The sequence below is a fragment of the Pempheris klunzingeri genome, chromosome 5, assembly GCF_042242105.1.
Source record: "Pempheris klunzingeri isolate RE-2024b chromosome 5, fPemKlu1.hap1, whole genome shotgun sequence".
NCBI classification, from domain to species: domain Eukaryota; kingdom Metazoa; phylum Chordata; class Actinopteri; order Acropomatiformes; family Pempheridae; genus Pempheris; species Pempheris klunzingeri.
This window is the reverse complement of record NC_092016.1, coordinates 5,415,306-5,440,757: the sequence shown is the minus strand read 5'-3', so window position 1 is coordinate 5,440,757 and position 25,452 is coordinate 5,415,306. Positions and strand designations below refer to the sequence as shown.

General features: G+C 38.6%; 1 protein-coding gene across 1 annotated transcript in view; it reads left to right on the top strand.

Moving 5' to 3' along the window:
* The window catches only part of kitlga (kit ligand a), a 29,741-nt gene extending 4,548 nt beyond the window's left edge, over window positions 1–25,193 (top strand). The window contains exons 2-10 of the mRNA XM_070830877.1: window positions 15,491–15,601; window positions 16,119–16,175; window positions 16,651–16,803; window positions 16,915–17,095; window positions 19,331–19,384; window positions 20,616–20,713; window positions 20,949–21,058; window positions 21,426–21,487; window positions 21,576–25,193. Of these exons, the coding sequence (XP_070686978.1) occupies window positions 15,491–15,601; window positions 16,119–16,175; window positions 16,651–16,803; window positions 16,915–17,095; window positions 19,331–19,384; window positions 20,616–20,713; window positions 20,949–21,058; window positions 21,426–21,453 (792 nt within the window). The 3' untranslated portion in view covers window positions 21,454–21,487; window positions 21,576–25,193. The remainder of the gene's footprint in view (window positions 1–15,490; window positions 15,602–16,118; window positions 16,176–16,650; window positions 16,804–16,914; window positions 17,096–19,330; window positions 19,385–20,615; window positions 20,714–20,948; window positions 21,059–21,425; window positions 21,488–21,575) is intronic.
* Window positions 25,194–25,452: the final 259 nt, after the last annotated feature.

The window sequence follows — 25,452 nt, the reverse complement described above, 5'->3', positions numbered from 1 at the left end:
AGAAAGTGGGAGAGCACGTGTAGTCATTCACACCTTCACAGAGCATTTAACACCAGTAGAGAGCACTAGTTTTCTGATGTCTGCACAGTTTTGGAAAGAGCGGTCGCCCAGGTCTTAAGGCTGTGGAAGGTTTAGAGAGACATTTTGTTTCTGCACCGCCTCTCTGTCCTCCCTGAACAGAAACACAGATATATGAAAGGAATTCAGCGTTATTTACTGCTGATCTCAGTGATGATATACAACTCGCTGGTTGAGCTGTTTGCATAGGAGAAGTGTCAAGAGACAGGTGGAGGAGTCAAGCTCTCTCGCAGGCTGTAACCCAGAGAACAACCGCTCATATTGTGTAGGCTGCAGCTTGCTTCTGCTTCATTGCTGTGGCTCCTGACCTGCTAAGGATCAGTTTGCAACACCAGGAATCCAGTGAATAACCTAGATGATGTTTGTTTTTTTGATTGACTGTCCAGAAAATTTGAAAGATGCATGTAGGTGCAGATCAGAAGACAGGGCATGGACATAAATAACAGACCACTCTGCATCATTAGATTTATTATGTCACACGTTCCGGGAAGCAACACGTAGGCGTTGTGGTAAGCAGGGTGTCGATGTCTCACAGTTACACTCTCTAGTAATGCAGCTGAATTCATTGATTAAGGCAAATTTGATTACAAAGAAAGAAAACTTGACTCTGCTCGTCAAGTCTCAGGCTAATGATTTGTTTTAATAGTTTAACGAGCAGCTCATATTAACAAAAGGAGGAGAAACAATGCTGCCATGCTGAGTGTGGTAAGTTCTCTCAGTGCAGGGCGAGGATTGTGTCGCTGTTGTAGAATCAAATAATTACCTGTGGAACCACATGAAAACATTGTTTGACTTTGCACTCCTGCGGTTAATAATTCCTTTTGCATCTGTGAACTTCAGATCTCGGAGGGGATTTATGACACCCCGTAGAAGCCAAATGTGAACTTCCCCTCGGGATGTTGGCAGTTACTAATGTTCTCTCATTGTCAACAGATACATCAGCAGCTCGGATCAGTGATGAATGTTTGCTTGTCAATGCTGCATATCAAACAGACCCTGTGACTCATGTTTTAATCACAGCTCATTCTAGCTGTGCATGAGGTTATTGAGTTTGTGTTAAGAGAGATCTGTCAATGACACATTATTGTGTACCATCGTAACCACCTGAAACTGAATGTTCCCTTGTCTTGGATCTTTTTAAACACATTTCTCTGTGATTCAGCTTGACACATTTGACTTTAACACTTAAGGTCCTGTAGGTTTGAACACTGCTCACTCATAGGAAGGATTTACCAGCTCTTCAGTTATACTGCTTTCTGTCTCTTTGATGATCAAACCACAAAGGTTGTTTGGGTTTGAAGAGGATCAGTCACATTTGTCCCCAGGGTCACATGTTATTGATAAAAACTAAATTTGTTTGGTTTGGTTATGTGATTTGTATTTCTGCATTCTGGGAAGTCAAAATACGTAATGGACTTTGAGCATAAATTATAAACAGTTTCATATTAATTTATAGTTTACTAGAATACTGCAGAGGTTGAAGTCCCGAATCCCAACCAACACTAAAATTCTGCCTCTAACAGGAGAGATTCTCATCAACAAGAAAAAATAAATTGTGCCTAATGAGGAAGGAAGGATAGCCAACAGCAATCTTTTAGATAACAAAGCCCTCACAGTCCAGCTGAGCTTCATTCTTGGAAGAACTCACAGCAGTGTGTTTTATGAACCTGAAAATGAAATTATTAAACAAGTCTTATAATATGCACAAAATGATTTTCCCATCTCCGTTAGATGCTGAAGAAAAAGCATTAGGCTTGCAATGTGGTTAAGGAGATGCAAAGACCACTTCAGTACTGTAAAACGCACAGCAACAAAACAAACGTGGTCCGAGTTACTGCCACTGTCAAAGAGCCCAAGCCTTGAGTGCATTTGATGCCTTATTTCTGCAGCAGCACAGCCACATCCAGGTACAGGCCTGCCTGCAGTCATGCTCACTGAATTGGGTGAATGTATTTTACTGGAAATATGCAATCTGCTGATCCACTTAGAAGTCCAGGTGTTTTGATGCAGCTCACTTCTATTAAGTTTGAAATATAAAACACTGTTTAAAATGTGTTGGGGTGACATTAATGTTTGTCTTTGAACCAGTGAGTGTGAGAGGTTTCAGAATATAACCATAAGGGCAGACAGGCCAGGAGAAAGTAAACACACTCAACCTCGACAAATTAAGAAAACAATGTTTATGGATCATTGAACCATTAACCAGCAGGTTTTTTTCAAACCTGCTGTGCAAGCTTGAAATGACTGTTGTTAGACCTGGGTTTGGGCTTGTCTCTGTACAAAAGGTTAAGAATAACAATAAACAGAAATCAATGCCATGCGGGTGCAATACACAGTGTGCAGGGTGTGTGAACCAGAAGTCTCAAATTATTCTCTACGTGCTACTAAAAGAACAATCTGAGTCTAAGTTTTCGAATTTATGCTGACTTTGTGGCTTTGTATGATTCATGAGTGTCTTAAATCTTAATTTTTTACATATGCAGTACCCTTTAAATTGTGTATTGTTGTGGGCCTACTTGGTAAGTACTGAAGGGAAAGATTTCTGTGTCCACTGTTTTTAAATTGCAACACTAAGAAAGAAAATAACTGCAAATTATAAGCATGACCAACAATGAAAAATGATCAAGAAAACAAAGCCAACCAGTTGCGGGATAAAGCTTCTCAAATGCAATTTTCTGGTTTTCTCTGTTTTATGTCATTGTAAATTAAATATCTTTGGGTTTAGGAACGTTGGTTTGATGGCATTTTCCACAATTTACTAAACCATTAATCAATTCCTTGACAGATAAATAAGTAATTAAGATTTTTGTTGCCTCAGCCTGCAAAGTCTCTCTTCTATTCTGAGTTTAAATATTGCCTTATACTCGTTTCCCTGTCTCCCGCCACAGCTGCCCTGGAGAACAGATAGCATAAATACAGCAGATACTTCGAAAACGTTTTACTGCAGCTTGTCTAGCTCGTATTCAATAAAGTTAATCATTAATGCCCAAAGTCAGGTTCAACATTCAACATTGCACATGTTTGAACTGTATATCACAGAGCGCCTGAGGGGACATCAGGGAGAAAATAACACGGGGGAGAAAATAACACGGGGGAGAAAATAAACATGATGGGTTTTCGATGGATGACCACTGCATGTCATTGTGTATGTACGAAAAAATGGGACCGTTTCCACACAAAAGTACTCTGACCTGAAGTTTAGCAAGAAAACCAAAAGTTCTTTTTTTCACCCATCGATTACTTTTCCACTTATGTTTTATTTTGTCCATGTTATGTTCTATCTCTGTGTCCCCTGAGGGGCTCCCTAATATAAGTTATGGTTGTCATATTCTCAGTTTCTTGTAATGTAAAGCAAGAGCTTCACTAGAAGGGGATTTGACTAATTCACTGAGAGTGTAAACACTGCTTTCACTAATGTGAGAGACCTGGCAGCTACTTTGGCAAGTGCATCAGGGGTTCATTTAAATATTCTACTCTGCAGTAGTCTCATATGGCAAAAAACATGAAAACACATGAAGTGAAAATGTTGTATTTTGTGGTCTCTGCTTTGGCCAAGAAACATATTGGTATAATGTGAACCAGCTTTGGACCTGCCGTGCTTCTTCACAATGAACTTCTGTCCTGTTTTCATGTCTGTCTGTGATCACTCTTGAGAGTGATTTAACAACAGCCACATTGTGATTTTAAGTTTAGATGAAGGGGTCATTGCTCTACAGTCGGTTGGAGAAATTCCTTCAAACTCTTAGTCTTGTGAAACCTTTTAAAAATTCAATGGATAAACTCTAAAATTCATGGCAGTGAGGCAAAGTCAAGCAAATCTGTCCCTGAAAAGGTTGACATTTAGGGGATACACAGTTTTGCAGAGTGGCCACAACATCTTGTCAGGGACGTGTGGATTTAACCCTTACACCCTTAAAGAATTGGAAATTGAAACTGCCATGTAGTATCATCATAGTGGGCCATTATAGTAGATTATAAAGTCTGAATCTAATTTCCCCATAGAGTCTTCATTCTATTTACTTTAAACAGTATCGACTGGGTTAATGTGGAGTTTCATCAGCTGTACAAAAAGGGTATTTTCAGTTGATTTGGTTTCAGTTCTTTGCAGCAGTGGTCTGCTGTCACAGAGTAATTGAAGGCTTGTCGTCTGGTGAATTTGAAGCAAACTGTGAGGTTATTGGGTGAATTAGTCTGTATTTTCTGCCAAGAAACATTGAATTTAATTAGCACACCCATCATGTTGGTTGAGCTACGTGTGTGTGTATTCAGGCTGTTTTAAGTGCCTCAGGTCTGTGTGATTGGCAGGCTGCCTTAAACCCACATAATTAACCAAAAGTCAAAGTCCCATACACATGTAGGACCTCTGGATATTTTTACAAGCACAAAGTCATTTTAAGCAGTGAGCAATCCCAGTATACATCTGACTCAGTCACTGCTGGAGGGCACTTAGGTTTGTCTCATATTCACAGAAATTCTCATGTAGAATGCTACATCTGCTTGATGAGAAGTTTCCACATGATCGTTCCTCCTCGAGCTACGATGAGAAGCTTCAAAGGACAATTGATATGAAAGTTAGAAACTGTGTTAGTCATCTCCATTGTGCAACACTCATTCTAGAAGTATGTGAATTTGATCATAACCACATTGCCTTAAGGTTGACCTGTCAACTCAAACCATTCCTTGTGGCGCTAATGGCTGACAAATGCAGTACTTTGAGTTTGAGTTTCATCATGTGTGGTCTTGTGAGTTTGACACATTATGTCCTTAACAGTGGCAACAAGAACTCATCTGCTCATCGTCTGTTTTTTTTCTGATATTACTGGACTTTAAATCTGAGGAAACAGTCAGTGCAAGCTCTCTTTAGAAGAATAGAATATACTGCAATATATTTTCAACAAAAACCAAAAGGTAGCTCGTAACATAATAGTTTAAGTCGGTAGAACATTTCTTTCCTTTTTCTTTTACTCCATCTCAGTCATGGTTGCATTCACTGCCAAAAAAAAGAAGCACAAGCACATGTTGCTGATCAGCAAGATCGTTGCTGCTCCTTGTTTGATCAAAGCAAACAGCATAATAGATGAATTGGATTTGAATAACTTGTCCACAATGAGCTGGTTTACATCAGGGCAACAGCCATTTCCAACCACAGTCATACAGATCCAGGAATGGATCACAAGATCAAAACCTCAAAGGTTATTCTCTTTTACTTTTGCTTTTTTCATTCTCTTAATTTAGTGCCTTTTTTTCCTAGTAATATGTGTGAGACCTTGTGAAACTAAACATTTTGCAGGAGATCCGTAAGGGAATCTGAGAAAAAGCACAGTTGCATGACTTTCTTTCTTCATGTCTAAGCCAAAGTCCCTTCTAATGCATATGAAACAGGTCCGTCCTTGCAGTTATTTGTTGACATAGTGTGTGATGTGGCTTCATAAAGGGACTGTAAGTGGAACATTAAATAACGCTAATAATTAAATAATAATAATAATAATTAAATGCATTGTGTATTCAACCTCCTCCTCTCAAATTGTCCCTCAGTAGCGAGATCAGATTTCCTGCTGGACACAAACAGGGTGACTTAATTGCAATTATAGCGTCAGAAGTCCAAGTTAGAATATCCTCTGAAGCGGCAGCAATTTAGGTGGGTGAATTATGGCTGGGTTCAACGTACAAGCTTCACCAAAGGAAAAACAGCAAATCCCACAGTGAAAAAGTGATTGTCCATCCAGTGAACTGACATAATGAGGGCTTTAAACCTTCAATCACACATTGGGACTGTCAGAACCTCAGAGACAGTAATCTGATTAGAGCAAACAACAAATGTCTGAAGAAATTCCCCTCAGGAAATGCGGCCAGGCCAAAGGACACTGAGTTTGAAATAGGAATCTCGTGTGTCCCCAAAAATAGCATCTCTAGATTGTTTTTTCTCTCTGTTCCCATTGTTTCACCATTTAAGTTTCTCATCTTCTCCAGATCATTCATACCTATGTTTGGTTGAAAACATCTGCTATACACTGTTGTTTAAAACATGTTTTTTTAAGACAATATAAATTGTTGTCATGTTACATTGAAGCTGGAAAAGACAACAAAAAGAAAAGCTAGAATTTGAATAATAGCTCTCTTCCTGCAGTTCTCCTCTCTTTGTCCTAAGTCCCTCCAACCAGACGAGAATGGGCATACATGCTTCAAATGCACAGAAAAATGCTTCCATCATCCCGACCATGCCTGTGATTCCAACGCCATTATGCCTGTATAGCGGTACTTTTATGAGAATTACCGTCCCGTTCTGTTCGCAAATGTGCTCACCTATAAAGCCCTTTGAGATGATAACGCAGTGATTCAATGCCAGCATTAGCTAGTTACATAAACATGCTGGAATTAGGCTAAACTATCCACATCAACATAGCCACTCTTCGCCTACTTTCATGGTAAATACACAACCAAAAAGAAAAACACTTTTACTGTAGATTTATAGGAAACTATATTAGCAACATCCAATATCGCCTCTCATTGCCTGCCTTCATGGATGTATTATGAGAGGTCCGTTAACTCCATGACACAACCTAACAAATCACTGCTATACATTTAGATGTTACAGGATAATAAATCTAGTCGCTCTCTCTATCTCTGAGACACTTTCCAATGTTGACTCACATTTTATTGCGTTTATGGTCAGCCTCTCTCTTAGACTGTGTTTGATAAGATTGTCTTCCTTTATTTTCATTGCTCTGCAGTGTAGACACTTGTTGCCAATACTGGAACAGCAACTTTTCCTGCAGGATTTTCCACCATTAAATCAGACTTTGACATCTCAAGGGACCATCGAGTCAATAGGAACGCTGTAGGACCCGGGACTCCTGTCTCCTGTCACAGGTTATATGTTCTAAAGCCTGAAAACAGATCAAAGAGGAGGTACAGAAGCCTATTTTTCTTTCAGAATACTTGAATTACAATATGCTGAATGGTTATTATGGTATTTTTTTTCCGAATTACACCAAAAAGAAACTGCCCACCTCAGCGATAAATTAGCCATTAATTGATGTTCAGAGTGCTTCATTTAAAATGCATCAATATCTATAACTATGTAAAACAGCTTGCTCCTTATTTTCACCTCTGTCTCCAGCTGTTGATGATAAATTTCATGAGACCTGAGCTGACCTGAGCTGTACTCAGAGGTTAGAGACACCAGTCATGGCCATCTGTCACAGTGATGCCCATCCAACATTCTCAAGCCATGTATTGCTGTTGATGCTGACAGATATTTATTTTGTTTGCATGAGAAGTAGGGGTCCAACGGATCACCTCACGGTTCAAACCATACCACGGTTTTCAGTCACAGATCGGATCATAACATCAACATAAAAACGGAAAAAGGAGACAGTGTAACTTCAAGTTCTTTAGCGTCTCTGCATGCTAGCCATGACTGTCAATGCACTTTTTTCTTCTTTGTCCTTGTTAGCTTTTCGCAATGCAATCATCCATTCACATGAATGCACAATTTTTGGGAAAAACAACACTGCAACTCTGCATCGAGGTTTACAGAATTATTAGTAACATGGCTCACATGCGTGTGGAACCATTGGGGGGGCGGGTGGATCAACTATGGTCCGTTACACCGCTAATGAGAAGCTTTCACTTGTCACTTGTGAAAGGCCAGTTATGTCGTGTTTTTATACACAATAATCACTCTGTTCACCCAGAGACAATACCAAAGTGTGCAATAGTCATTACTACCAAGAACCACCCCAGATTTGCTAGAAGCCTCTTAAGCTTTTGCTCAACCAGTTTGATTCTATACAAGCATATCAGCATAATTGTCTGGATCCTCTCTATTACCTTGAAATGTGTTTTATTTGAGTCAGCAGCTGTAAGTATACCTCAGCAGACAGCAGCAGCAGCAGCAGACTGAAGGTTGTCAAATGCTAATTCGATTTGCACATGAAATAAGTGAATTCTAGTCGCTTGAAAATCTCGCCTATGGCCAGTTTTGTGTCAATGTTATCTTATTCTCTTTGTTTCACTGTTTCATGGTCAGAAAATACATTTAACAAGTCATTTTGTAATATGCACTCAAGGTAATGGATTTAGTGACAGCTGCAATATTGCTCCCAGTAATGGCTGACTAGTCTAGACTAGGTCTAGATAAGAAACACTTAAGCCCTCTTTGTAGTCGTATCTTTGCAGTTGTTCTGAGCCAAAAAAGAAAAACTACCTCCTCAATATTCACTGAGATGTTAAATATTGACATAAATGTGAGGCGCTTCCTGGTGGCCTGTCAGTTCTACAGATGATTCAGATATCAGCTATGTCATAACCAACAAATATTGCAAACAGTAACCAGTATATATGTAGACTGCTGTTGGGAGCAGAGGGGGACTGCTAAACACTAAAGATCTTCCTGTACATAATGCATAATAATAATTTGATATATGATTTTGTTTCTGAAAAATTCCCAAACAAAATCCCAGAACAGCAAAAGTACCACCAAGAAAACCAGATCAAAGGAAAAATACAAACCTCAGGCTAACCTTAGTTGACCTGGATCTAGTCTAGAACATCTGGACAACAGCGGCCTGGTAATTTCTTTGCGCAGCCTTTATCATCTGGCCTGGTTTAATCCTCATTATGAAACATGAAAACTAATATCACTCAGCAAATTTCAAACCAATGATCAGGCAAAAGATTAGGATAAAATATCCATCTCTGACAAAACAGGCTGCATGTTGCTATGGAGGACTAATGTCATGCAAGGTCCTGTGTTCCGCTTTTATGAGATTATGTGGTTAAGAGGGCCACGAGGCCGGCAGTCTGGAGAGCCTGTTCAGCTAATGATGCCTCGGGTTTAAAGTAGTGGTGGAAAATGAGACGGGGGTAATCATCCTCAGCATCAATACGATGAGGGAGACCAGGCTCACAGGCCTCCAAAGCCGTAATGCACCTGAAAATAACAGACAAGAGGGCTTTAGTTTGAAGGGTTGCACCTGACAGTTCTTAGTTTGATGTCAGCGTTGGATGAAAAAAACTGGATGATTTGTTTTATCAAGGACCCGGCGACAGCATCACTTACACATAGAAATAGCGTCCCATTTTCAGCATGGGAAATAATTTCATTTCCTGTTAGCGCAGCTGTGACCTCAGTCTCATAAGGTCACTTAGACAGTGTCAAAGAAACATTCAAATGAGTGAGCTGAAACCATCTAGCTTCTCTCACTGAAACCTTGTTGTTTATCGATATGTTTTGCCCAAGTTGTGTTGGGAGAAACTTGTAGAAACAAGATCTGTTTGGTTTTGTGTGGGGGTTTTATAACCAAGATTTTTTCACATCTATTTCCTTGTTGAAATCAGACAGTTCACGATGATTAAATTTCCATTTTTCATCTTGGTTTTCTAAAAGCATGTTGTATGATGATATGATATCTTGAGGTAACCTCAAGAAATACATTAATCACAGTAACAACATTTTGTATGGGTGACAAACAACATTTATGTCTGCTGTCATATATATATTGCAAGAACCAAGATAGATAAATCAAAGTACATCAGTTCAAAACTGTGCTTGCTACATTTCAGATTAAAATCACGTCTCAAATCATTGTAACTGTAGCTTGTTTTAGTAAAGCCAAACTGAAGTGCTGAACCTCTAATTAATTAAATCTAAGTAATATGTAGCTAAAAATCTAAAGATACCGTTTTAGTCAATCATCTGTCGAACTGAATGTCAACATTTTCTTGAATGTCAAGACTGAGTAATCAAACACTTATATGCATTGGACAGAGCTGATGTTTTTGTAGCGCCTTGACCACAGAACGCCACAGGAGGGAAGGGTGTTTTGAATATTTCCTTGATTGTTGAACCCCATGCACCTCATAAATCTTGGTTATTCCTTAGTATGCTAGCTAAGAACACATTGTTTTTGTCAGCACCACCCTGCCTAGCATTCATACCTGAAAGCCACCCATTATAAGCACAGTTGCATTTTGAGTAACTCTAATAAAACATGCTTAGGCATGCTTAACCCGAAGATTATAGTTTTTGCATGAAGTAGTCATCGCACTAACGCTGGGCTTCTACACGGTTTTCAACAGCCAAATTAATTACAATATGTATTTAAAACAGGTTTTAACAACAATGCTTTGTTTTTTCAGCCAAACCATGCAACCACATTGAAGTCTTCATCATTGGTATTTAGTGTGTCTTGAGAATAGTTTACAGTTAGTTTAATGGCAATGAGCCATAACTTGTATGGGGTGATGATTCATATGAAACATAATAGCAATATGATTCTCATTTGTAGGTTAGTGAGGTTGTTTCAGTAAGATGTTGTCTCACAGTGTTTCCCCTGCAAATTCTGATCTAACATTTGTTTTTACAACCTGAGTTGCCATCATCCAGTTTGTCAATGATGACAGTTCTGACTTAAGCATCTTCCTTAACTTTCCAGTAAGTTCACTGTTTTCCTTCCGTCATCCAAGTTCCTGAAGCAAAGTCACCTCTTCAGGTGAAATAATTTCCTGGGCGGTTATATCTTTGCCTTAGTTCTCTCTGTCCTGAGCTTACTTCACACTTGCAGGTGTCTTTCCATTGGCTTTGTTTGCAATCACACTGCCTCTAGAATCTCAGTCTGATCACACCTTAACCTTAAATGAGAATTAGCTTCAAGAGTAACTTAAAAAGGACCAACTACCAATCAATAGTGCCGCAGATGACAATTTTTACATGGTAGAAGGACGTTTTACAAAGTCCAACAAGAGCAGTCTAGACAGGTCAATAATGGGATAGACAAAGGTTTTTAAGGAGGTGCTGAGTCAGCGGAAGTCTTTTATGATATCCTTGGTCGTAGGTCTGCTGTCAGCAAATAAACAACAACAAAGACATACTTTCTCTAAAGGGGTACAATGAATGTAAATGCAAATTCTTGAATCCACTGAAGAGATTGTAGTTTTGGCTCTCAGTTTTGTCTGTCAACATCTCAGAATAATATGAATGGATTGTCATCAAACCAGGAAGACAGGCAGCTCTAGAGCAAAGAAACAATTAAATATGCTTTGGTGGTAATCCAAATCTGGGAACCCATTTTTCAGCTTTAATTTTGCACCACAGCATCATCAATCACATAATCGTTTTTTACTGACTTAGTCGATGAAATAAAATAAAATTTCACATTCTTTCATGTTGTAATGGTTAAGATAAACAATGAAGAAAATTATGCACCTTTTGAGCACCCCCAAAAGGGTTGTTTATGTCAGTGCTATAATAGTGAACAGAAAACTAGAGGGCCTTCTGAGAGTGCAAATCTGGACCACTGCTGCACAAGTTGACGTGGAAGTAAAGATCTTAATGCAGACATGTCAGATCTGGGCTACCATCAAAATCTAATCAGCTGCTCCCCCAAGGCCCATCTGTCCACCAAATTTTCCGAAAATTGTGAAAAGTGTTTCAAAACGTCTTTTCACAAGCAGCAAGAGCTCCAGTGAGATTTCAACCTTTGACTTGCTGTCATCTACTGTAACATTAGTGGGTTTCAGCTGGTTTGTTTCATGGGCTGTGAATCTGTCTCATAAAGGCAAGGGAAAGCAACCGATCGCGCTGTCATCACTCACACATCACATCCTGCTGTGTATACGGCCATGTTTACTTGGCCCTACATGCTCTCACAAAAAAACCACAGGAATGACCATAATTTTTAAAAAGAATAATAACAGCAAATGGCGGTGAATGGTAACGATGACCTCTGCTAGCCATTCACAGCTGCTCTTCATTCAGCATGAGGAGTGCAGATGTGTTCAGAACATTCTGCCCCTTTACTGGCTTTATTCTACATACTGTATGTACTTAGAGAAACATCTTTGGTTTTCTTTAAATGTTTGCATGTAGTCTTGTTGAATTTTTTTTCTTCATCAAAATAAAATTGATTGGCAAAGATAAAAAATGACTGATGACATGAGACCAACATATATAATGTCATAGCACACGTACTCTGCAATACACTCTAGTTCTGGTAGTGGCAGGGTTCACAACATAGGCCTGGTCTGCTGAGTGACAGCTGTTAATAGTTGATTTCCTGTCAAGATAACAGGAGCCTTTCAGCTTTCTCTCCAAACCAAGCTGGCTTTTTCCAGCCTATGTAGTAATCCTGTAATTTGCTTTCTTGTAGTCCACCTACTGAAACATCCTTTAGATAAACTTTGCAGTGATAAAACAGGGTTGAGTCAATGACAAAGTGTTGAGTGAAATTTCTATTCATTCAAACCAGTTAAGGTGAAAATGTCTGTGAAGCTATTGCTGCAACTTGAAGCGAAACTGAAAAAGCTGTACTATCTGTTGGCCTTTTCTGAAATGTATCTTTCCCTAAAGACTAAACCACCGAGTTTGACCTGCTGAACTTTGATGCAAAATTCAGAGTTAGCAGTATATATACTTAGATAACATATTGTAACTCAAATATTTTGAAGACAAATATCCTGTTGCTTTGTTTTCTTTATGTGCATAATTTACTTTACTTCTTTGTAAATAGAGAAAACAGTTGAATCTGTTAACATTTGTTTAAGATTTTGGGTGCAAATGTCACGTTTTGCTGTACTTGCAAAATCCCTGACCTTATGTGCTGTAGGGTGTCTGATTTCATTCACTCTTATTATCTTGTACAAATGTGGTTCATGACATGCAGAGGTTGTGGCATAACTGATGTATTACACATTTTGTACACATTTGGCCTTTGCTAATCTCTCCTAAAACATTGCTTTCTTATCATCCCCGCCTGCCATTTAAAGACAATTTGTTGTGGTGAGCAGTAGAAGCTATGGAGAATTGAATTACATCCCATCTGCCCTTTACATGGTGCTTTTCCTTCGGCCTTTCCTGCTGTTGATGGATCATTGTTCCATTTGCTTCCTGTTGTGGCTCTGTTTGATAAATATATAGTAACAGGAGGAACGTGGGTGGTGTGCTCTGCCTTGAAGATTTGAAAACGACAGATCGAAATCGCCAAACTGGCCAGGAAAATGTAGACTGCAACAGTTTGAATGTGTGTAACTTTGAATGAGAAGAATAACGTTGTTGCAAAAGAGCAAGCATGCGTCATCAAACCTTTGCTTGAAATAAACTATCGAACAAAATCCTGTTGTACTGGTTGAAGTGCCTGAAGATTAGACACGGCTCTGCTCATTATGATCTTTTTATCCCTCTCACTGAGTACCGTTTGTGAAACACTCTAAAGCTTTATTCACCAAAGAGGAGGTTCACTTTCATGGTTGCTGAATTGCATTGGGTTGGGCTCCGACTGGCCCTAATCTCTGTTAAGAGGAGAATTATGGGTCCAGTGCATAATATGGTCAGACTGCCACTGAGAAGAGGGAGGAGGTCAGCCAGATGAATGGCAAGTATTATTGTACAGTATGCCATTACAGCTTCATTAAGGTGTAAAGTACTAAGGGACAGACTGATCACAGGCCTGCAACCATGGGAAACAACTTTCTACAACACCCGGATGTTCTCCATTTCCTTAAGGGATCTTTAAGGTGCTCTGTGGAGTTTCCTTGCAAACAAACCAAGTTATGTTTAGTCAGTGTTCCCTACTAAAAGGCATGTGTGTCTTTCAGGCATAACAAACCTGTTGAGTACCTTTTCTTCCTCATAGAATATTTGCAAAGCTGTCTTTTTAAAAAAAGAAAAATTCATCTGTGCATTGTTCACACGCATGTTAGCTGGTTAGCAGTCACCTTGACTGTCTATTATTGACACATAGCCATCACCAACCGTAAATCAATGGAATAGCATGAAACTAATAGCATGGGCCATGGATCATGTGCTTGTGCAATTTAGTCCTCATGCACATGTGTGATACAAGCAAAACAGAGGCCTATCTCTAAAAACATTTCTCTATCGTGATATTAGTGGTCAAAAGTCCCTCAAAGTACCTTTAAGGCTTCATTCATAACGGCAAAGCATCTGATGCATCTTTTACATTTCAAAGGAGCATTGTTGCCAAAGATAACATGATTACATGATGCTACCAGCTACCAACTTGCTTATTGACTACTTGTTGCTAACTAGTCAAGAAGGGTGTCACTTTTAAACGGATGCCGCCAGTTAAGGAGACATCAATTTGATGAGTTGTAGACAAATCACTGCATCCTTCATCAGCAATGTGAACAAAATCCGATTACTAGAAACTGGAGCTTGACATCCAAATTATGATATAGCCTTTCTTGTTGAAATGAAATCCAACTATCATTTGATATTTCATAGTTTTACATCGCTTACTGCATGAACAACAACATCAGCTGTTCCCACATCTGTCTTCCAATCTCAGGGCACTAAAAGTTCGCTGAGGGTCAGGTGACACACAGTAAATGAAGACAGCTCTTAAAGCCATTAAAACAGAATGAAAGATGCTAGTTTGCTGAATGAATGGAGCCTCTTTTTACTTTAGTATTTGATTTGCATGCTTTATTTTCAGGGGTCTGGTATTGTGCATAGCTGGCTCACTGTCAGACATAGCTAACTGGGATATTTGAATGGAGTAAAGCCATTGTTAATATTATTAGTAACACGTTGCTTGATTCTGCTATGACAAATACCAGCTGTAAAAAAAAGGCCTGTTGTCTCCTAACTGGTACATTCAAAACCTCTTGGTTGACTTCAGCATTGCAGGAGTCCACTTTTCTATCTTGGAACAGAGGCATTTCTCATCCAGTGGAATCAGTGTAGTTCATCAGGGCACAAAATTTATTTAAAAACACACATATTCAGTTGCCTGTTGCCCAGAAGACTTTCAGTCTTTCTGTAAATCATTTACTTTTTGTTTGAGGGGATTCTGTATGTTTTTCTTGTGCAGACTCTTTCAGACTTTAAACAGACTTGAGATTCTATATAGTAGCGTGACTTGGACCCGAGGGTCAGTCTAAAATCAAGACAACAGTGTTAATTCACTTGCGTACTCTTTGCAATTTTGGCGTGACATCTATGACACTGTGTGTCCTTGTGAAACACTGTGGTGTGGCCTCACCAGAAACAATGAACCAGTGTGCACAGTGCTCTGCACAATATTTTTTTATTGTCAATTTCTAAGTTACTATAAAGTCACTGTGATACAGTGTCTCATTGTTTATTGCTGATAGTAAAACAGTAAAGGCCGCTTTGTGCACACAATCAGTCGGCCTGTAAATTAAGTGAGCCACATCGATCATTCAAGGTCTTTTCGTTTTTTTTTTCATCATTTACTGTGTCATCGTTGTGTGCAGAGAAACTCTAATTCAGTGTCAATCGGGGACAATAAACACAATTAAACTATATTGTCATCACCATTATTATATAGATTGATGAATTTATTCATCATGTGTTCATTATTTTGTCTCATATGTGGAAGATGTGACTAAATGCCAATGTCTTGTGTTTACTTCTGTTCATCTACAGATTTGGATACGCATTTGTGTCCATTTACTGCTGTTCACCACGCTTGGGGTACAATCAAGTAAATTTGACGTCAACCCAGTGACAGATGACATCTCTAGACTCTCTGTTTTGGTAAGGACAATATTGTAATATAACTTTAATTCAAAAATGTAAAGCCCCCGTCCAGTCCCTGTCTACTTATGGTGTCATATTAATGCTGGACTCTCACTTCACAATACAGTGAGTCACCTTAAAATGCAGCTCATTTCACTATTTCATCTGCTTCATATAATATCTAATGTGCAACAGATACTGTATATTTAATGTACTACACTGTGTACCACACTGAATTGCATGTGCCTTCCTTGTGTGGCATCGCCATTAAATTGATTTCCATGGATTTGCATATTATAAGTAGAAAAGCTGCATGTCTGGACAGGCAGACGTACAGTATGGCTGTGTTTTTCCCCATATTGACAAAGAATAGGCTTTTTATCCACACAAATTACTCACATGTATATTTGGATTACGTCATTGTGTGTTTGCAGCTTTCTAATGTACAGAATTCATGTGCTTTAGTCCTGTTACTACTTTTTAGGATTTGAATGCATTTTTCCGCAATTTTTTTCATACTTTTTTCTTTCTACAGAGACAAAACATTCCTAAAGATTACAAGATTCCTGTACGTTACGTTCCAAAAGAAGAGGTAAGGGATCATGGTTGCCTTTTGTCCATGCTTCTGTTGGTTTGTGACCAGCATGTCTCAAAATATAGTGACGAGATTTGTGTGAAATTTAGCATATTCACACTTATTAATTTTCAGTTGAAATCTTTTCAAACTTTCAAATGAGTAGATCTCCTCACCATTACTCACACTGGCACAAACGTGTGTACACATTCGTGTTCCTAAAAGGAAGAAAGCCATTGACTTAGTTCTTTTCCTCAGCTACACCTTCTTGTCAAACTTTGGCTGACCTTAGAGCCATTGAACAGAGCAAATATTGCGACATCTGTGCAGTTTGAACTGCAGGAAGGTTATCAGATTTTGATGCATATGCTCTTTATTGAGAGCTTTCTTGATGACTTTTTGGTAAAAAATTTGAATACTATGTATTTAATTATGATACAGTGCTGGTTTTGATTGCTCATTTCATGCAATGTCTCTGCTTCTTTTCTTCCAGGCTGGGATGTGTTGGGTAAAATTAAATGTCTTCTACTTGGAGGAGAGTTTAAAAGATTTAGCATACAAGTTTGGAAACATTTCATCCAATAGAAAAGATATTAGTATATTCATCCAAATGCTCCAAGAACTGCGCCTCAACTTGGAGTCTGTGGTAAGTCTGTGGTTATAGCATTGTTGTACCAGTCTAGTATAGGTTTCAACTGCACCCTTGCAGCCTAACAAGAAAATGTATTTTTTTGAACTGTGTTTTGTGTCTTTGCAGGAGCCGACCATGTATGATTTTGAGTGCCACTACAGGGAAGAGAGGTGGCAGACAGCGCGATACTTTGACTTTGTCAAAGACTTCCTTATAGCTGCACAGAATAGAGAAGATTCAGATGACTGTGACCCTCCTCCCTGCCCCACCACACCATACCCAGCATCAACAGAAGAATATTTAACAGGTGAATATCTATTATATGTGGTGTCTTATGTGAAAGATGAGCAAAACATGATCTTCAGTTTTTATCCTTTTGAGAATCATCATTGTTGATCCAAAAAAGAAAGAAAATCAGTCAAGTCAAATACCATTTTTGGTAATAATACTGTACATTGTGTACATACAGGGGTGCCTCTGCGATTTGGACCGCTGGTTAGACAAAGCAAGCAATTTGCCACTTTGGGCTCTGGGAACCCAATTTGTTTTTTTCATTTTTAATAACATCTTAGAATAATTGATAATGACAATAGTCATTAGTTGCAGCCCTACTGTGTGTTGCTGCTGTGTTTTATGGCCTCATTAGTGGATTTTGCTGCAGAGCTGTTGGTGGCTGCTGCCTGGGAGAGCACGTTTGCTGCCAGTTGTGATTAAAGATGTTTTGTCCACACTATGATTGGTTTAAATTCTCATCAAATTAGCTGGGTAGAAGTTTGTTTTTTGTTTTAGCAGTGGGGCATATATGTGAATCTTCCCAGGGGTGAGACCAGTTTATTAAGACTAAAACAGACATATGGTTAAAAGATGCAGCCGTGATTTCTGCATGCTGCACGCTCATGTTCACTCCATTTGGTGTGTGAGGATATGACAATAGTACTAAGGATACTACAAAAAAAAAGACTGGCGACATACCTTACAGTCAGACCAGCTTCCTCTAGATGAAACTGATGTTTTTCATCTGTTTAATCTGTGTAACTGTTTCAGTTTCAGGGCTGAACACCAGCACTATTTTTGGTAACAGGATGTTGATGAGTGGGTTGGGATGGAGTCCCAGTTTGTGATCGAACAGCTGTATTTGTATAGATAATAATCTCACAGCTCAGAACATAATACAATCCACAAAGTCTTATGTATGTCCTCACAACTGATACTGGTTAAAATACAGGGGTCAGGAAAGCTTTTCTCATTTCTGTGGGTTTGGTAATAATGCCTGCGAGTCAGTGAGTTTCAGTTTCACAGTGCAGATTGGTTTGGAATGATGCTGCCCCATGATGCTGTCAGGAGAAAGATAAGATCACCTGAATGGCTGCCAACTAGACATTCTACATGTGATTTGTGAGAGTTGTTTTTATTAAACCTCAGATAATCCTGAGAACATTTGCTCAACATTTTTTCACATTATTACAAACAGAAGCTCAACACTTACTGTGGAGCTGTGAGAGCCACAAGTAAAGCTTTCCAAGGGTCACAAAGTCATATATTTAATTCACTCACTCAAGTTGTGCTAGCCAAGCAGACAGTTTTCAAAATTACATCCCGCTGGGTAAGAGGTTTTCAGGAAGGGTTCCTCAGAGAAAAAAAGGTAGTTCAGAAAAATTAATGTTCACATAAGGTATGTGGTTTTTCCAGAGTAACAAGAAAATTGTGTGGAACTCATGACAGATGAGTTATCCAAAAGTCATTTTCAATGGTTTGAGTACCATGATCAAATTTCACTAACATCTTATCAGGGCGGCAGATGTGAAATCTCTGATGTAAATATCTCCAGACCTCAGCAAATAAATCCAAACTATCTACATGGAAAAGGGTGTTTTTATGATGTAGGTGAAGAAACTATTTAAGCGTTTTCGCTGTTTTATTGTACAAACCATTAGAAGCACTTAACAATATAGGTCAAACTTTCTGCACACATTTTCTGAGCTGGTCTGCAAATTCAGCATTCCAGTCACAAGTTCACTGCTTGTAAAAAACCCGCCACTCTCTTTGGACTATTGTGAAGAGGCTTTATTTAGGACAGATCTCTAGTGGCCTTTTCGAGAAGCTTTTAATCCAGGAACCATTATTTCTTCACAAGAACTTTGCAAGATAAAAACTCAAAACGGTCTCAGTGCTTAGATGGCCCATTGAGACATGGCTGAGTCACAGGACTGAGGGAAGATGTCCCCAGGCAGCGCATGTGAAAAGGAAGAAAAGGGCCGAAACCTGATTGTATACGTGTTGATTACAGAGCAATCTTCCAATCTTCCCAAGCGCTTGGCTTTTCTTTGCCAGAGTGGTCGGATCAGATCTTTTATGCGTGTGGGACGGGGGGTAAAAAAGGCAGCGTTGAGTTGACTTCTTAGCACCTGACAATGAAATGTTTTCATCATACAGCACTAACACCCATTTTCATCCCTCTTCTCTCTTCTTTTTGCTCATCTCCTCTGGTAACCCCAAACTCACCAACCTATTCCTCTTTTTTTTTTTGTGATTTTCCCCCCAGAATCACCCACATCCAGCAGGAAAGACGTAGAGTGTGCAACAGACTGCAAATCACGTAAGATTACAAATCTCAGAATTTCTGATTTTAACACGTGTCAGATGTGTGATCAGGATGCAAAACCATCACAGCCGGTGTGTCAAAGTGGCAGATTTTGCCAGCGACAGTATTTTGCTACATTCTAGCACAAGTCAGCCCATTTCCCCAGAGCTATTGTCACTTGATTAATGAAGATCTGCAGGGCAAATTCCTCACAACGTCTTGCCTCGTGTCCCGTCTTGTCTGCTGCTAAAAGTGTTTTCTTTGTCAGCCTTGTTGATTGCTACATTTTCAAATGCTAGTTTGTTTCTGGTTAAGTTATTAGATGTCCCAGTCATGTGGTTTTAACACAAAGAATATAATTAATGTTTGTGTAGAACAGTACACAATTATATTGTGTAAGTGCTTAATGAAATGTGATTAACTTTTCCCACCATGCTGTAAACTGCAGTAAGATTAAAGTGAGTTTTCATCTTGGCCCATACAGTGGGTTAGCTGAGCACCTGGTATGGAAAATAACTAATAGAGGATATCATTCATTGTAGTTTTCTTTGGCTGTCGGGTGTCATGTATTTGTCAGAACATGAAGAACATGGTAACTAAATACAACTTTAAAGTCCCCCTCTAGTAAAAAATTGTTATTGTTACTTTCTTGTGGATGTTTGACTTTTACTAGAGTTTGACACCAGAAGGCTGTTTTCTCATTCATCTTCAGAAGGGGGGAAGTTTTATGTCCTCAGGTTAAATTTGAGTTTCAGATGTTTACACATGCTTTTTTTTGACATCACATCTATTTTGGAAGCACCTATGGTCCAATATGAGATAACACATTAGTGCGATGTGGAAAATTAGAGGGAGGAGTTAAAACTTTTAAATTGGGTGAATTAACTTAAAAAAAATAAAAAACATTAAAGAATATAATTTACATAGACGTGTTTTAAAGGCATTCTTATACACCTTTAAGGCTCATCTGGAATGCCTCCTATTAAAAGTCAGTAGTTTGCTCTAATGTTTATAGTCAACAGTTTTATGATGGCTTATTATTTCATTGTTTCGTCATCAGTTAATTGTGCATCATGAAAAGCAGGATGTTACGTCGAGATGTTAAGGAGACTAAGTGTTTACAAAAAAGCAAAAGTTCATTATCGTCCAGGAGTAACATCTGAAACAAATATTTAAAAGTCTCTGGAATCATGATTTATTACTAAATAAATAAAGTGATGTTCTCTTTTGTTTTTGTTTGGAACAGATCATGAACGGAGCTCTCTGACTGAGGTGGTGGAGCGAAGCCTTCTCTCCTTACTGTTCATTCCACTTCTAGCCCTCGTATTCCTGTTCGTGTGGAAGGTGAGCTGACCTTTGACCCTAAGCTGTTTAACATCCTGAAGCACTGTGAAGAAATGACTGGTTGTGGTATGTTTTATTATCAGGAGATGCCGCTTTGTTCCACGGAATTTATGACCGCCGGCGCTGGCCTTTCAACTTTCTGCAGATGCTGTGCAGACTGTGTTAATCTGAGCTGTAATGCTTTCAGCTGAAACTGGAACTTTGGCATTAAAAATGATTTTCTCTACCGAAATAGGTTCGATCACGAAGAAACGAAGACGATATTCAACAGAATCCTGGAGAAGGTGGACTCTTCACAGGAACAGAAGGGACTGCACCTCCACTAGATGCTGAAATATCAGAAAAGTGAGTATTTTCTCTTTTATGTGCAACAGACTATTCCCCTTTATGTAAGTCTCTGCCTGGTCACAATGCAAAGTTGCATAATACCAAATGGCTTGGAGAGGCTTAAGTTTTATTTAGTGGTCATGTAGAGCTACAAAGTTTAGATTAAAAACAACTCTGTGTTATTCATTCACACATTTGAGCATTTTCTCACAATTATTTTGTGATATGGACAAGTTAGCCACTTTCAAGGAGCTAAAAGCTAATATTCTGGTAGCATTAATCAAAACTGAGGAGGAAAATAAAATCAGCAGAGAAAGTAAAGTAAAGAAAGATCACAAGTATTACAATATGTGTGTCTAATATTTGTCTTTCTTTACGATTACAGAAACAAGTTGAACATTGAAACAGTGTAATGCTTCAAACCTGCGATGTTCTTCAGTGTAATTGGTGAGATTTTTCACATTTAATCACAGTGACAAAAATCAGCAATTTTCACAGCTTTGGAAATAAGCTCTAAATAGCTTCTCTCTCACAGGGCTCTACTCTTTTCTCCTGATGGTGTCCAGAGGTGATGATAAACAGATATGAAGCTGAATTCCACAATGAGATCTCAGAGGTAAAAGGCCTGTTTTTGACTGCTCTCCGGATTCATGATGGCACATTCACAATTGCCATGATTTTTCTCGTTAAACCATGCCTGCTACCATCCGGATAAGCTTGCCTTTCTTGTAAGACTGCATTAACCCCGTGATTTTGAAAACGACTGAGATTTTGGCAAGGAGAAACCCCCATACACATCCTCACTGGATTCTCTGGCTCCCCCGAATCGTCCATCACAACCTGCTGCATCTTGAACGCTTAGGGGACAAAACTTTGCTTCCCCCTCAGCACGTTATTACAGTCTGCTTGTGTTTTTGGGCCCACCAGTTCATCTATTAACAGCAAAGCAGAGAGTGACTGACACTGGTTATCTCCTGTATGAACTTAAACATGAATTACTACCTCCAGTGACCCTCACATTAACCACATCCTCAGCAGCTCTACAGTTTCCTCTTAGTCCGGGGTTTCCCAAAGAATATAATGTTAAGCATTGTAGTTCCAAGGTATAGTCACATTGTCTGGTTATGGCACGCACCCATGGGGATGTATGATGTATTTATTTATTGGTGGCAGCACTTAGCTGCTGCTGTTGATACAACTGAAATGTTTCAAGCGATCATTTAAGAGCAAATCTACTAATGGGTCACATTTAAAGAACAATCTGTACTAACAACACATGGTAAACCCAAAAAAACACATTCCTGAACAAGTTACATTTTCTCATATGATGTTGTATGTATGTCTCGGGTGATTTAGACTGTGTGAGTGGAGAGAAAAAAACACATATACACAAAATATGCTGCTTTGACTAACTCACATTTAGACCATTGAAATCTGCAATGACATTCTGCTAATGCATATCAGGGATGACTTCTGTGGATCCAGGATTTTTTTTTTTTTTTTAAAAAGGTGAATTCAGATTGTAGGTAGAAGGCAGAAACGTAGACAGTCCCATTGCAAAGCTCAACAATGCCTTTCTTTTTTACTTCTCTCACCTTTATAATTGCAAGGCAAGTACTGTTACAGGAGAGATTTCTGACGGCCATTCCTCTATGAAAGGAAAAGAAACTAAGCCACTGAAATTTGTAAAAAGGAAGATGATAATATTGAATATATGCTATATGATATACAATTTTAAATCAAGCTATCAAATATTGATTGTGCATTCAATGACCAAATATGCTCATAAATCAAACCCATTAGCCTAGACTGTTCACTCACATGGTTTAATCTGTTCTTACTGACTTTGCCTTTGTCCAGTATCAGTGTTGTGCTTGCATAGTAAAACCCAATATAAACAATACAAGAAAGCTACTTAGTGTATTTATCAAGATTCAAATGCTAATGAAATACTGAAGGAAGATACCACTGTCTATGAAATTTAGAGAATGCACCTTAGTTACTTTCATAATCCCCAAAGTTCGCCACATGGGAATGCCATGCAGACCTAAATATCAATTTTGCCTTAAAGTTGCGCCATAATACACTGTCAAAGGAAGTGCATTGTCATCTCCTTCATGTACTGAACTGTCACACAATGGTGTAACTTTCACAATTTTTTTCTTTTCTTTTGCATGGTGAGTTTTAGAAAATCAGAAAATCATTGACTGGCGGTCAAATCCAAACAGTTATTGTGAGGTTGTACAGTCCACTTGTATCTAGCTATAGCAATTGCAGAAGCCCTCAGGCTCATTCCTATATATTAAATTACCATCCCCCTCCCTGCCTCCTTTCCATTATTCACTCACAGATCTGGTAAGTAAGGAGCTGAAGGTGCTCCCCGTCATTGTGATTTCATCCAAGCTGTGAGGAGAAACAGGTTTAAAAACATTTAACAGGGATTGACTCCCACAAAGCCTTGCCCATACATAAAGTATAGTAGATCAATAATGGATTGTAGGCATTAAGATTATTATCAAGATTTATGACAATCAGTAAAGACGTAGAGTGTGAACAGGGCACGCTGGCTGTGACCTTTCCCATCAGGCCGCCCTGCTGCGAATAGCTGACAATGACAAAGTGGCAGGCATCATCTGAAACATCTGTTTCTGTATCTAGTTTTAGTATTTCTATCATGTTTGTGGTCTTACATTGTATCATGTCCATTCTTGGTTTTGTGCCTTGTTTGATTAGTGTGATTGACTCCATATGTAAATGTCAAAAGCCTGTCTATATTTCTGTGTGGTGGAAGTGGAAGTGGAGAGATCATTACAGGGCAGATTAGAATAGTCTCACCACAATAACCCAATAGATATGATTCCTTATCTCGCTCTCTTTTTTTAATAAACTCAAAACCATAATGGTTTAGTTGGCTTGACCTGTGCCCAGTTATGATTCAGACAGTCTTCTGGAAAAGCAGTGGCTCAGTTATGTTTAAACTCTGTCGGCAGAATTAACTGCAGTGGTTGTGACATTTCTGTCCACACGTTACATTTTAGCCTTTATAACCTTTAGAAAACACTTCAATTGGTAACTCTGCTTGTTTAATGTGTATTTGGGACTATATGTTGGGAATTTTTCTTATAGGAGAAGAGAGTATATTGTGCAAAATTGAATCTGTGTTTGAAAAAAAAAAAAGTATACCACATTGGTGTTCATATAGACCAGAGCAACTACCTTCCAGCATCAATAGCTGGAATTGTGTGGTGTGGTAAAGTATTGCTTGTTGTGTTGAACTGCAAGATGATTTTATTCATTCAAAAATGCATTTTTGAAGAACACTTTATAAATGGCAATTGTATTGTGTGTGCCATATTCTCTATGGCAGTTTAGATTTGAGTCTGTATACCACACAGGTGTTCATATAGTCCACAGCAACAGTACTTTTAGCAGGAATATCTGAAATTACTGATGTGGTAAAGTATTGTTATTTTAATCATTCTATCATTTATAGTCAAAAATGCATTTTTGAACAATAATGGAGCATATTATCTGTGGCAGTTTAGACCTGAGACTTTCTCTTTGATCATCTTTAGGTTTCGCTTCTTTACATGAAGACTAATATGTGCAGTGCCCAGTATTCTGTCAGAGACACAGGCTAGTCTAGCCACAAACAAACTAACAAACAAGGTATACTATGTCAAAAGTTGCTTTTTATACATAGTCTATGAATATCATGAGCTGCAACAGGTCTAAGCTGTGAACAAAAAAACAAAAAAAAACAAAAAAAAAAACATGGTCTCCCATTTTCCTGTCTATGCCAGAGTCACAGTCTGTATGTCTGATGCATTGAAGCCAGAAATCGAGCATTTTAATGCATTAGTCAAGAGAATGACTGCCCTTAAATACTGTTCTTATGTGGGTTGTTGTGTGGTCAGAGAGTGAGCAGAGCTGCATCCTGAACAGTGCTTTCGGGCTAGAGTGATCCAATCCATCCCACTTCAGTGGGTGAATTAAATGGCTCTAGGCAGGAAATAAGTCTGGGTGCCAAAAAGTAAATGTAATTATTGCCTGGTTGGTATTCTGGGTGAAAACTCTACTGTATTCTGTATTTTTGTATAAATGTAAAGAAACATATATGAGATATGAATAAAGTACACGTATCCAACTGTTATTTATTGGTTTGTTGGTTGTTGTTTTTTTTCTTTTTTTCAAAGTTGGCCTATCAGCTAGAAATCAGAGTTGAATCACTCCCTTTGGCAACATGTGATTTGGGGATAATAGCTAAATTTCATTATTACGGAGATTTAAGGCTTCTGAACAGTATTTTTTTTCTAAAATCATCTATGGAGGGTTCAGAGGTTTTGGCTGAATTCAAGATAATTTGTAATTTAGTGAATTAACTTATTTGCTAAGTTACACTCAGTTCCAAG